General features: G+C 54.6%; 1 protein-coding gene across 5 annotated transcripts in view; it reads left to right on the top strand.

The window, feature by feature from the left end:
• The window catches only part of Ndrg4 (NDRG family member 4), a 39156-nt gene that overhangs the window by 17375 nt on the left and 7985 nt on the right, over positions 1–13796 (top strand). For 3 of the 5 annotated variants that reach the window (XM_090357551.1, XM_090357550.1, XM_090357549.1), the window contains exons 3-7: positions 4392–4436; positions 10637–10742; positions 10865–10985; positions 11072–11134; positions 11315–11375. In XM_090357551.1, coding sequence (XP_090213677.1) covers positions 4392–4436; positions 10637–10742; positions 10865–10985; positions 11072–11134; positions 11315–11375 — 396 coding nt within the window. Of the gene's footprint in view, positions 1–4391; positions 4437–7625; positions 7761–10636; positions 10743–10864; positions 10986–11071; positions 11135–11314; positions 11376–13796 lie in introns of those variants that run through there. The other 2 variants (XM_090357553.1, XM_090357552.1) reach the window with 1 other exon arrangement.

Here is a 13796-nt window from a genome sequence, read left to right as displayed (position 1 = left end):
GATAAGCGTTCTGCAGAAGAGACATCTCCATTTGTATGCAAATGTAGGCAGAAAGAACTCACTTGGCTGTGTGATCGAGCTAGAGGCCGTGGGTTCCACCGGGCCTTTCCTGTCATTTTGTCACAGTCTCTGAGGTCCAATGGCAAGGCTCACCCATAGTACCACTAAAAGCTTTGAGACGGAGGCACCCAAAGCTATGATTTTGTTCCCACAGCCTCTCGGTGCTAGAGTCATAGTTTCTTCCAGCTCACCTTCCTTCTTGTGTCAAGTTAGGGGCTTCAGGGCTGGGCATCCCTGAAGGCCATGCTGACCCCGCTCTCCTCATTGTGCAGTTGGGGAAGTCTAGAATCCCATCCCTCACATCTTCCGTCCGCTGCTCTCTTCCTACCACAAGCAGGTGAGCCCACTGTGGGGCCAGCATGGGAACCAAGCAGCCACCCAGGGCCTTAAGGGTCCAACAGCATGAAACCATAGTCCTGTCTCTGACAAGGGACCTTAAACATTCAGAATAAAGTGCTGGGCTGGGTTGTTGAAAATCAGCCAGCAGAGGCTTCTAGGTGAGCTGGGAACTACAAAGCTCTGTGCTGAGTTCCTCCCGCCCGGCCTGCCCTCATTCCATCTCCCGCCAGGATGCTTGCAGGAGGCCCCCCACTGCTCTCCAGCTTGTGCTCTGCTCTTGTTCTGCACAGTTCTTTCAAAAGTTCTCCTGTCTGCTTAAAACTTGCCAAGGGCTTCCATTGCCCTCAGTAACAGCCACCATCTTTCCCAGGGCTCAGGGGTTGATCTGCATCCCCACCTTCTCCTTCCTTACCCCAGCTCCCTCCATCCAGCCTTCCTATAGCACATGCCTGCCATATTTCCAGCTGCCCTCTGTGTCTGAGATAGATGGGGGCAGCAGGGGATGGAGTTAGTCCAGGAATTTGCAGGACTGGCTCTTCATCTTCCTTAGGTCTCTGCTCAGATTTTCCTGGGAGGCCTTCACACACACACACACACACACACACACACACACACACACACACACACACACACACACACCCAGCACAGACTCCAGAGCAGCTACCTGGGCTGTTGGCCTTCAGCTCTCCCCAGCACCCAGCACAGCACCATGCTCACAGCTAGTTGTCAGGAAAGATGGGAACTGGTGATACCGCCCAGGCCCTCTTCCCCACACCAGCGTCTTTCAAGGCATGTGAGCAGAGACCTGTGGTGGAGTGCCATGTGGGCAGGTGGTGTCCCAGGAGGACCCCTCTTCCCACCCCTGCTCGAGGGGAGCAGGTTGCAGAGCGATGGGCACAGTGTGAGGCGTGTGGCTGGGGCCACGATTGGCCCCGTGGCACTATGAAGACAGCAGAGGGCATCCCACCCCATCCCTTCTTCCACTCCTCAGCAAGACACAACACCAACTCATGAGCTCCTCCTGCTGGAGAAGCCCGACACTGCCCCCCACAGGACCAGAGTTCACCACTGCCCACCTCTGTACGAGGGTCTGTGTCTCAGTCTCCCCAGAAGTCTGGCTTTTCTCGAGTTCGTACAAGGCCCATACTGGAGCCTTGGTCATGGTCATGGTCATATCTGCTTTTGCCAAAGGCCTATTAAAAGTCCCATTCCCAGGCCCAAAGCAGCTTCCATGGAGCTCCCAGCAAGGCCTTTCCGTGTCAGCCTTCTTCTGTCTTGGAGAGCTGCTGTATTTGCTGTATTTCAGGCTGAGTTGCTGGCAGGAAGCCTCCCTCCCTCCCTCCCTCCTGCTGTTACTGGGTCTTGAACTTAGGTTCTGGGCGCTGTCTTTAGCTTTTTTTTTTTTTTTGTCAGTCATGGGGCTTGAACTCAGAGCACGGGCACTGTCCCTGAGCTTTTTCATTCAAGGCTAAGGCACTACCACAGCGCTATTTCCAGTATTCTGGAGATAGGAGTCCCACAGACTTTCTTGTCCGAGCTGGCTTTGAACTGCAGTCATCAGATCTTAGCCTCCTGAATAGCTAGGAGGCTTTCCCTTAGCTTTATCATTTAAGGCTGGCACTCTACCACTTGAACCAGTTACACTACTTGCTTTTTAGTGGGTTTTAACCAACCACAGAGGGAAAATGTTAGGGAAAAGAATCTAATGCTTACTGAACACGTACAGACTTCTTTTCTAGTCATGAGTCCCTAATAGTATGACCTAACATGAGTTACTCTATGTAATCTAAATCTGATTTAAATTCTGTGAGAGGATGCCTAGATTCAGAGCATATGGTAGGGCGTTTTATACAAGGCACCTGAGCATCTTCAGTTTGGTATCCACAGAGAGTTGTAGAACCAGTGTCCCACGGATAAGGTACCTCCTCACACTGGCCTGCTCTACAGTACCAGGTGGGAGGCTGTCTTCCCTGTCTCCTGGGTCTCGGTACCTCACCTGTCTCCCATTCCCAGGGCTTTTCACCCTCTCTCAGCTGGGCCTTCTCCTCTGAGCTTGCTCATCTCCAGTTTGGGTGGTGGGGTTTTGAGGTGGCTCTTTCCCCCGCCCCCTGCCGTTTCTTGACTCTTCTGGGCTCCATCCCTCCCACACTCCCCATCTCCTGTGCCCCAGCTCCCTGGGAGCGCACAGCACACCCTGCCATTATCTGCCTCATCCTTTCTGTCAGATTTTGTTTTTTAAAACCCTGCCTCCTACTTCCTGCTCAGAGATAATTACCCTCTTTAGATTTCCAGTACAAAAACCTCCCACCCGTGCGCTTTCCCAGCCCCTCCTGGGAGACCTTTGGGTGAGAAGATCCATCCATGACTCCACCCCCACCCCTGGTGGTCCTTCAGCCTGGGGTTCCTGAGGTGGCTGCTGTCCTGCTCCCACACAGCACCTCCCCGCCTTGGGTGGATCCGTAGGAGGCATAGGTGCAGCCATGCTTGGCGTGGACCCCGCTGGCCTCTAATCCTCCTGTCCCAGCCTCCTGATTGCTGGGCTTGCAGATGTGCGTACTACACCTGAAGAAAGTACAGTCATTCTTTATGAAACAGTCTCAGACCCCTGGATCCTAGCTGACGACAGTTCCTGGTGCTGTCTGACCTCGGTGCACACGCCTACCCCCTCCCCCACCCATGCTAGAATGCAGGTGGCTAGACTTCTCTTTACTATGTGGGGGGAGGGGGAACAGGCCAGGAGTTCCTACTGGCAGATGCTTCCTAGTGGCCTAGTGGTAGATGAATGAAGACCTGGGTTCAATTCCTTGGTGCCACATACATAGAAAAAGCTGGAAGTGATGCTGTGGCTCCAGTGTAGAGTGCTAGCCTTGAAAAAGCCCAAAGACAGTGCTCAGGCCCCGAGTTTAAGCCCTAGGACTAGCCAAAAAAAAAAAAAAAAAAGTCGTAATAATCGATTGATTCTTCTTCCGGTGCCTGTGGGGCTCTTTGTTGCATATCTGCAGCCCGCCCCTTCTCTTGCCATCGTCCAGTAGCCTTCTGCTTCTAAGTTGACTGACATCGACTCACTAGGAGAAAGCACAGAGGGCAGAACAGGAGCCATCCCCAGTCTAGGCTCAGGGGCGCAGAGACCTGCCTGGAGCTCCCTCACCAAGTGTAGCAGAGAAGTTTGTGTCTAGACTGGCGCAGAAGACACCCGGAGAGACCCAGAGCTCTGCATTCCCTGAGCAGGTGCTGGTCTCAAAGGCAGGAGATCTGAGCTAGCCCTCTGCCTGGTTGCACAGTGGGAGATTCACAGGATGGGGGTCACTCCTGAGAACCGGGCCCCACTACAGAGTGACTCAGGAAGTGAGTCACAAGAGAGCTCAGCCCCGACCCACTGCCCTCCCGAGCTCCTTCTGGGGTGCCCTGAGCCAGGCACCTTCATCCAGATCCTGTGTCTGGGAACCTGTTCCAGCCCAGGCTTTGTGTTGAGCACAGCAAGGCATGGTCCCACCTGGAGTCCAGTGGAGGACAGGCACTAAGCAAAGGCACAACTGCTCTATGACACACATGCCTAAGTGAAGAGAGTGCAGCTGGCAGTACCCCAGACCCTGAGAAGTGTGCAGGGTAGGAAAGCCTGCGTTGCCCTGCCCCATGGTGCCTGGCTTGCTTGGCTGTGACAGTCCTCCTCCTTTCCTGCCTCTGCCCTGTGCCCTCTCCCCTGCCAGACCAAGGAAAATGGCTTTGGTAGGAAAAGGGCAAAGTGACCAATAGCCAGACTTCGATTCAGATATTCTAGCACTTTCTAGCCCTGTTGCCCAGCCCTTCAAGCTGCAGCCCCTCTCCTGCAAATTGGAATCATTTGCCCTTGACATTGATAAGCTCATAGGCTCTGGTGACTGGTGCTTATTGGTTAATGTTAATGTACACTGGGGATAGCCAGGCCCTGTGGGCCCCCCCAGGCTCCCCCCAGTTCATCTCTTCCCCCCCCCACCCCATTTGCTTTCCCTTAGGAGAACCCTGACACCTTCCTCTCCACTGTGGACACCGACTGGAAGGTAAGTCAAAGGCCAGCCTCTGGAGCTGTGGGACCCCTCTCCCCAGATGCTCAGACCGCAGGGAGATTATAGACTTCTGTGTGCCACACACAGTGGCTAGGGTAGACACCTTGCAGCCTCAGGGCTGCCATAACTACACCCCTCCCCACAGCTGTGCCTGCCCCCTGCCCCAATGGAGAGGCTTCCCAGGGAGGTGGTGGGAGGACCCTGTGTTGACAGGATGTGGAGGGGAGGCCTGGGGACACTGAGGATGGAGAAGGGCGTGAGAGATGTTGTCATCTGAATCAGCATTTTCCTCCTGTGAAAGCCAGGTTGCCTCTGAAATAGCTCCTGTTTCCATAGCAGCGGTTGCCTGGCCGACCGTGTCCTCCTTAATTTGATTTCAGATTCTCCATGAACACTGAACTTGCTCTTTGTTTCTGTTGTTCCACATGACTGTTTGGCCCACTCGGTTTTGCTCTTCTCCCCTCTAAGTCCCCTAGTGACCATTCATCTCCAGGTGTCCCCACATGTCTAATAGCACCCTCCAGGTGAACCCCACCAGCTTCCCAGTGCCCACCAGCTAGCCATATGGGGTGGTAAATTCACATGCTTCCCGCTGCCCAGATCGGTGGAGCCCCTAGACCATTGCCGTGTCTCCACCCGACCTCTGGGTCTGTCTCCAAGCCCCGTGAGGCTGCTGGACTTGTGCGATGGAGCCTTCTGGCTCCTCCCTCTGCAAGCTGCTGTTGGCAAAGATGAGGCTCCAGGCCTGCATGTTGGTCACGCTTCTCTTCAAGGACAGGAGGCTCAGCTCCAGAGCAGACCATGTGCACTTTCCCAGACCACCCCTCCCCCGCCACACCCATGCATTCTCCTGAAAGGATGGGATTCGGCAATGTGAAGTTGGCTGCTGCGGCGGGGGGCAGGGGATGCAAGAGGAGGGATATGAGCTCTGCAGCTTGAAGGTGCTGGAAATCAGAGCAGGTCCTGTGGCCACCACCTTGTTCCACACTATAGGAGGCCCAGGCTGCGCTACCCAGAGCCCAGTGCACACCCTCTATGGGCAGGGAGGAAGGAGCCCCCGAGATCACCCAGGAGCCCCTCTCCCCATTCCCTGCTCTCAGCCCACACCCAGGGCAGCCACCATGGTGGGTAGGAGCCTAGTGGGCTGAGAAATAACGTCCTCTCCATCCTCATTATGGTCACCACGACACCTAGGCAGCTTTATTTATTTTATTTAACTTACAGGAAAGTGCCAGGACCAAGCAGGGACTTTACCATCCTCCCTCCCCGACTTCTCAGTGACAGACAGGTCATTGTCTCTGGCCTTCATGGCAGAGACCAGCAAGCACCAGACATACTTGGGTCATCCAGGTCCTGTCTTGCTATTTACCAGCCATGTGACCTCTGTGACTTCTAGTAGAAGTCACCTCACTCAGCTACCTCATTTATTCTCTAACACAGGCAGCTCAGACATCACTGAGCTTGTGAGGCAGCCGTATCCACAGGCCCATAGAGCAGACTCTCGGCGATGATCACCAGAGCACGGAGCAGTGGCACACTGCCCGGGTGCCATTCTCAGTTTTCTAGCTGTGTGATGGGGGCAGGTTACCACACTTCTCTGAGCTCATCTGCCTCCCTGGAAAAGTGGCTACTGAGAGGATAAAAATGAGGCCACAAGTATGAAGTGCCTTAAAAGAGCCTAGCAGGTGGGAGACATTGAAAGTGTTTGCTTTTCTGAATGCTGTGATCTGGGGCACAGAGTGCTGATATGATCTGGGACAATTCCCTAACTTCTCTGTGCTTCTGCTGCCAGTGCTGCCACCTCTACCAACACCACCACCTCCTCCTCCTCCTCCTGCCAAAGGATGGAATGGGGGAGTGCCTGGGAGTGGCCAAGGATCCAACTGCGGGGGGGAGGGTGCAGCTTGTGGCCCCAGGCCTGTGGAAACCAAAAACTGATCACAGCAGCTTGGCCAGGACAGTATCAGGTGGCTCCTGGTCTGGGTAGGTGAGGAGGGACAACAGGGAGAGGGGCTCATGTGCAAGGATCCGGACAGGACAGACAGGCTGGGCCTCTGCAGCTGCTTCAACTCTCCTTCCAGGCATGGACAGGATGTAAGGGGCTCCTCCACACTCCTGCTTGGCTTCCTTTGGGACACAGCCTCAGAGCTAGAGGTCAGAGGTGGAACAGGGAAAAGTTGTTGATGCCCCAGGCAGAACACAAGGCCAGGAATTGTGCACAGCCCCTGTCACCTGGGACAGAGAGCTGATTGCATTCCCCAGGGGCCCTCTAGCACACAGGACTGTCAGCTCAGGCTGGAGCAAGAATCCAAGAGACAGAATGGGGGCACCCGTGCCCAGCCCCTCCCCACCCATGGAGTCTGAGATGGCTTTGTGCTTCCTACTGTCTGGAGGCCTGGCAGCTGAGCTCCCTGCTGATCGGCTACAGAAGATAAACAGCTTGGACAGCCTGCCTCTTGACCTTCATCCTCCTCCCTGGTGGCCCCCAGCCCCTTGCAGCAGGATGAGGTGGGAGGGCAGATCTGATAGTGCCCCCCAATATCCCTGCTCCTGCAGCCTGCCTAGCACCCCCCAGCCCAGAACCCCACTTTTAGCAGTGTGGGCAATCCCCAGGCCTCTCTGTAGGCAGAGTAGGAGCTACCCAAGGGAGAGAGAACCCGCTGGACATAGAAGGATGGACCAAGTTGTTTCAGTAAGTAGTGACCTTCCTACCCTCACACCCCAGCTCTCCTCAAAGGCAGGCCTTCCTGCTGAGGACCTGGTGGGGGGGGTGGGTCTGGTCCCCAGGATGCCAGGGCCCTTGTTCTTTGGAGTCAGGTGTGTGAATCCTGCCTTGCTCGGCTATTTCTTGGTTTATGTACGTGACCTGGGGCGTGGGCAGCTTCAAGTAGTGGCGAGTACCTAGGTGCTGAGACTAGGTAAACTAGCTCATTGCCTGTCATTGAGGCTGAGCATTTCGGATGCTGGGACCATCAGGATGCTGTGAGCTGGGAGGAAGGAGCAGGAAGAAGGGTGGGATGAGCAAGAATCCCAGAAGCCAATTGGAAGCCAGCTTTGTCTCCCGGTAGCCAATCTGGGAGTAATTGCTCGCTGAGAGCAAGTGGCTGATCAGAAGCCTTGCAAGGAGGCGGAGCCAGCTTGGGCAGGCCAGGATCTGTGTATAAAAGGCCCAGAGCCCCGCTGTGCTCCATCACAAAGCTGCTGGTCTACCACCCTAGCTGCCCCCGCCCTCCAGACTCCAGTGACTCAGGCTTTCATTTGCTCTTCCTGATCAAGCAAGCTCCCTCTCTTGGCAAGATGCCAGAGTGCTGGGATGGGGTGAGTGAGGGGCTGGGGCTGTGAGGGCAATGTGGTGGGCAGGGAGGACAGACATCCTTGTGACCTACAAGAGGGAAGAAGCATCCCTCTGCACTTGTGTGGTGCCTTTTCCCATCCCCCTGGTGACCCTGGTCTGCAGAGAGAGTTGGGGACAGCTGCCAGTCAGGCCTTGCGAAGGGCATGGCAGGGTGGGGAGAAGTCTACAGAACTGTAATGCATGCCACTGTATTCAGTGAATGACCACCACATGCCCTACTATTCTGTGTCTTCTGCTTGGCGTGTGTCCGCTGGTGTCTGCCCAGGTGTTGGAGATTAGCCCAGCCTGGTGGACCAGGGCCCCCTCCCTGGCTAGTCACCAGCTTGCCTGAGGCCAGGCCTTCGGGTTCTGGGCCTGTCCCTCGGGGGCTTGTCTGGGGGGTTGGATGTCTGTGGCCGGAGCCTTTGGAAGGAGAGACCGCTTGTTTTCCTTACGAGTTGCCTGTGCATCCCCAGGGTGTGGGGGGGAGGGGCAGGGGAGAGAATGATGTGGAGGTCAGTGTTTTCAAAAAGGAGGTGAGATGGGAGGGGACAGACAAGGAGGAGCCACCTATGCCTTGTTTTGTACCTTGGAAGGGCAGTGGCTGGCACCCACGCTGCAGTTCTTCCTCTAAGAGGAAGACGCAAGGGCAGACCTGCTCTTATGCTGTCCCCCTGCCCGTCCCTGCTTGGTCCAGGGCCATGACATCAGCTCCTACTGGCTCCTGAGGGCCCTGTTCCTTGAATTATTAATGCAGTGACAAATCTCAGCCCAGCAGAACCATCCCTGATGAGCCACAGCCCCTGCCCTGCCCACTCCTCAGCCGCTGCCAAGGTCACTGGCAGGGGAAGACAAGCTGTGAGGGATGGCAGGGCCCCCTCCCCCGCCGCCTGCCGCAGTGCCTCCCGCAGGTGCCCACCTGGAGGCAGGGCTTGGCTCTGACGTCACCGGGAGCCAATGGGAGCGTTCGACCCTGGGAGTCGGGGGTCTCAGAGCTGCATAGGGCTGCTGCCCTTGGGCTGTCCCCCAACACCTCGGGCAGCATCTAGGGAGAGGCGACATTCAGCTTGTCAGGCTGAGCTGGGTCAGAGCTCCACAGGCAGGGTCGTGCTTGGTGGGAGGAGGGGTGGAGCTGAGGGGGAGATGCAGCCAAGGTCACTAGGCCTGGGGACAGATAGCCTGATCATCTGCCACTCTACATCTCTGTAACCTGTCCAGACCTAGCCCTTTCCAGTCCAGGAATTGAGCCTTGGCAGGGTCACCTCTGCCACTGAGGTAGGGGACCTGGACATGGGACAGACAGGGGCCTTGGCAGTGGAGGGTAGAGGTCTGGGTTTGGAGGGTGCCCTGGGTCCTTGCCCTGAAGAGCGTGAGCTGCCTGACCCGGAGGCCTGCCCACTGCAGCTGGCCCTGCAGCATTGTGCTGCACCCAGCCCCTCCCCCCAGAGGCTGTGGGGTGAGTGGCTGGGCTGCAGAGGTCCCAGCAGAGACGGGCAGCTAGGGAGAGTCTGCGTCCTCAGGCTATCCCTTGGGGAAACCTCAGTATCCACTTCAGAAAGCCCAGTTCTTGGTGTGGGGCCCAGGCTCCTGAGGCCACACCTGCCCCCCCACCTTCCAGGGGCTGGGCTCAACCTTGGCCAAGGCAGGTATCTTCCTGGGCCTCAGTTTCCTCCTCTGGCTTGTGCCCAGTTGAGGAGGGAATGAGCTGACATATACATATCGTGGCCAGAGCCTTCATTCTCTGGTGAGACTGAGGGAGGCCAGGCCTGCCTGGAAGACCACAGGGAGGAAAAACAAACAAACAGGTTCCCAGCAGAATATGGCCTTTGAACATGGGATTGGAACCATCTTGTCACTCCCCGCTGAGGAAAGCCAGATCCTGAGAACCATCTCTGGCCATCCAAGTCTCCCTTTCTCAACCCAAGTGTTTCCATCTGCAAAATGGAGATTAGTGTTCCTTCTTCTTGTGTCACAGAGGAAGCCCAGCATGTGTCTGGTGCTATTTCTCCCTGTCCTTGACCCTGGCCCCACCACCCGCTGAGGTGCCTACCCAGGCTGCTTACCCAGCTCTGGCAGGCCCTCTTGGGACATCCTCCTGATTAAGTGACCTGTAAAGGGGCTGGCCATAGGGCATCTCCCCAGGGATAGGGGTACTGAAGCATAGCAGCCCTTCTCGGGGCTCCTCTGAAGGGAAAAGCCAGTCCAGCCCAGCCAGTCCTCCTCAAACTCCAATGACCAGAGCAGCAAAGTCAGGCAAAAGTGATGACTCAGGATGACCCCACAGCGGAACTGCAGGCTTGGGGACAGGAGGTCCCAGAGGTGCTTGGAGCGCAGGGAAGAGCATTGGAGGTCGAGGGCAGGGCAGGGAGGGGCATGAGCTAGAGCCCAGGGTGGGATCCAGGGGCGGGTGTGGAGCCCCAAGCTGGGCTTGGTTGGCCACGGGATGTTTGCTGTGGATTCTGGCAGAGCAGCAGAGGTCCTTCCTCTTTGGGAGTAAGGGGCGCTTGAGGGCTCTGAGTGAGTGAGGGGCTTGGTCTGTGGTGGCAGAACCGCAGGAATAGCTGCAGCAACATGGGGGGAAACTATGGCCTCCCGTGGAGAGCTGGGTCTGTGCTCCTCAGGATCTGGGCACTGACAGCACAGTGCATGGGGCTGGTTCGCTTCAGAGACCAGAATGTTCACGCAGCCCACGCTGGTCTCGTGCTGAACACCCCTAAGCGAGGCGGCTCCACTGACCTCAACTCTGATGAGAGGACACCCTAACCATCAGCCCAATGGCTTTTAGGCTGCCTGGCCTTCTCGTTCCCCAGAAAGCCTGGGGTGCGGGCAGCCAGTAGCCAGCGCTGCCCATCTTGCCTAGGAGCACGATATCGAGACGCCGTATGGCCTTCTGCATGTGGTGATCCGGGGCTCCCCCAAGGGAAACCGCCCAGCCATCCTCACCTACCATGATGTGGGCCTCAATCGTGAGTACAGCCAGGCCCCCTCCTGCTCTGCTGCACCCTCAGTCTGCAACCCCCCTGCCCCACCCTCCATTGCTGTCCCTTAGCTCTGTGAGTCAGCGTCCCTCTGCCCCTGCCCTCTGCAGACAAGCTGTGTTTCAACACCTTCTTCAACTTCGAGGACATGCAAGAGATCACCAAACACTTTGTGGTATGCCACGTAGATGCCCCTGGCCAGCAGGTGGGGGCGTCGCAGTTCCCTCAGGGGTAGGTAACCCAGAGCCCCTCTGCTACCCTCCCAGCCCAACCCCCAGCTGCACCCCGGTCGGTCCTGATCTCTGTGCTGCCCTCAGGTACCAGTTCCCCTCCTTGGAGCAGCTGGCCGCCATGCTCCCCAGCGTGGTTCAGCACTTCGGGTGAGTTCTCCTCCCTCCTGGCCAGGGCCCCTGCTTCTGGGCTGGGTCCGGGAGTGCCCCCATCACACCACAGCCACCTGGCTCCAGCAGAGGCCAGAGGGCAGTGGGCAGAGCCTCTCGGGCTGGTTTCTGGGAAATGACACCCCAAGCCCTGCAGTGACCAGCCCTGCTCTGCACTAGGTTCAAGTACGTGATTGGCATTGGAGTGGGAGCCGGAGCCTATGTGCTGGCCAAGTTTGCGGTGAGTCACCGGCCCCCTCCCTTCCAGCTCCACTGGAAACGGGGCTTCCCTGGCAAGGGACTTGATCTGGTTTTCCTGGTACCTTTTCTTCTCCTCTTAATTTTTCTTAAAAAGAAAAAAAAAAAAAGAGCCTTTTTTCTTCAAAGGAAGCTAATTTTCAAAAAAATGCAAGAGGTGACATGGCAGGTTTTCTTCAAAAACTATTAATCTCAACTTACTTAACCTTACTTAACCAGATTTTGTGTATGTATATGTGTGTGTGTGTGTGTGTGCACACGCACACACGCACACATGTACCAGTACAAGGGCAAATTCCAAGTCTGAGCACTGTTCTTCACTTTTTCACTCAAGGCTAGCACTCTACCACTTGAGCCACCAATTCTGCTTCCAGCGTTTTGGTGGTTAATTGATGATGAGAGTCTCATAGACTTAGGAGTACAAGGCCTGGGGGCTGGAACTGGGATCCTCAGATCTCGGCCTCTTGAGTAGCTGAGATTATTGGCATGAACCACTAGCACTCAGCTCAAAATTTCTACAAGCAACAAAATATGTTGATGATATTCAGGTCGCCCGTTGAGGGGACATTTGAACACAATCTTTTGTTTTTTGGTTTTGGCTTTTTTTTTTTTCTTTTGCCAGTCCTGGGCTTGAACTCAGGGCCTGAGCACTGTCCTTGGGCTTTCTCAAGGCTAAAACTCTACCACTTGAGCCTCAGCACCACTTCTGGCTTTTTCTACATATGTGATACCAAGGAATCAAACCTGGGTCTTCATGCATGCTAGGCAAGCACTCTACCACTAGGCAAAACTCCCAGCCCTGACCACATCTTTTGACTTTTTAAAAATTGGTTTTGTTTTTTCTTCATCAATCTTGGGGCTTAACCTTGGGGCCTCCATTCTGTCCCTGAGCTCTTTTTGCTCAAGGCTAGCTAGCATTCTACCACTTTGAGCCACATCTGGTTTTCTGGTGGTTCATTGGAGATAAGATTCTCACTGACTTTTCTGCTTAGGCTGGCTTTGAACCACCATTCTCAGATCTCAGCCTCCTGAGTAGTTAGGATTCCAAGCATGAACCATCAGCACCTGGCTCTTTTGACTTCTTGTGGGGGAGGGGGGGTCATGGGGTTTGAACTCTGGGCCTGGGTGTTGTCCCTGAGCTCTTCAGCTCAAGGCTAATACCCTACCCCTTGAGCCTCAGTCCCACTTCCCATTTTCTAGTGGTGAATTGGAGATAAGAGTCTCACGATCTTTAATGCCCCAAGTGGCTTTGAACCTTGATCCTCAGATCTCAGCCTCTCCTGAATAACAAGGATTACAGGCCTGAGCCACCGTACCCGGCTTCTTTTGACTTCTTTGAAGTTAAAAAATTATGCTGTATTAACCTCCTGAGGTCTATAAAGTCTATAAAATGCCATGTCAGGCAGGAAAGCTTTTTTACTTTTAAAATCACGGATGAAATCTTCATATAGAATCTTCAAATCTTTAAATAGAAATAATAATCAAGGAGCCGGGAATTTGACCTAGTGGTAGAGTACTTGCCTAGCATGCATGAAGACCTAGGTTCGATTCCTTGGTACCACATACATAGAAAAAGCTAGAAATGGTGCTGTGGCTCAAGTGGCAGAGCACTAGGCTTGAGAAAGCCCAAGGACAGTGCCCACACCCTGAGTTCAAGCTCAGAACTGGCAAAAATTTTTAAAAAGGTAGATAGAGAAATAATAAAGATTTTAAAATCCAATTTTGAGTCCAGCACTTGGCCACTGTATTAACTGTTGACTTTTCCAAACCATTGAGACAACCTCAACCAAGGATAGTATGGTATGAACTTTGTCATAGAACAGAAAATTCAGGCCGGGAGTTTGGCATGCTTGCCTAGCATGCACGAAGACCCAGGTTCGATTCCTTGGTACCACATACATAGGAAAAAAAGCCGGAAGTGGTGCTGAGACTCAAGTGGTAGAGTTCTAGCCTTGAGAAAGTCCAAGGACAGTGCTAGGCCCTAAGCTCAAGCCCAGGACTGGCAAAAAAAAAAAAAAAAAAGGAAAGAAAATTCAGGTCTTAACCTGGCTCTAGAGACTCACACCTTTAATCCTAGCCACTGAGGAAGCTAAGATCTGGAAGATCATGGTTTGAGGACAGCCTTGGCAGAAAATTCTGCCAGACTCTATCTCCAAATATAACGAGCAGAATCACAGAACTGGTAACATAGCTCAGGTAGCAGAGCGCACCAGTCTATCAAGCCAGAGGATCTGGAGTTCAAACCCCCCAAAAAACAAAATAGGCAGATCTTTCCCCAATGTTTTATGTAAAGCAGGCCCTGAAAAGATCAAGTTCTTAATTTATGTCACAAGGGTTCATCATTCCTCTCTTTTTCTCCTCCTCCTCCTCCTCCTCCTCCTCCTTCTTCTTCGCCAGTCCTGGG

The sequence above is a fragment of the Megascapheus bottae genome, chromosome 24 (genome assembly GCF_031878675.1).
Source record: "Megascapheus bottae isolate mThoBot1 chromosome 24, mThoBot2.hap1, whole genome shotgun sequence".
NCBI lineage: Eukaryota > Metazoa > Chordata > Mammalia > Rodentia > Geomyidae > Megascapheus > Megascapheus bottae.
The sequence above is the reverse complement of the archived record's forward strand: the minus strand, read 5'-3'. Positions and strand labels throughout refer to the sequence as shown.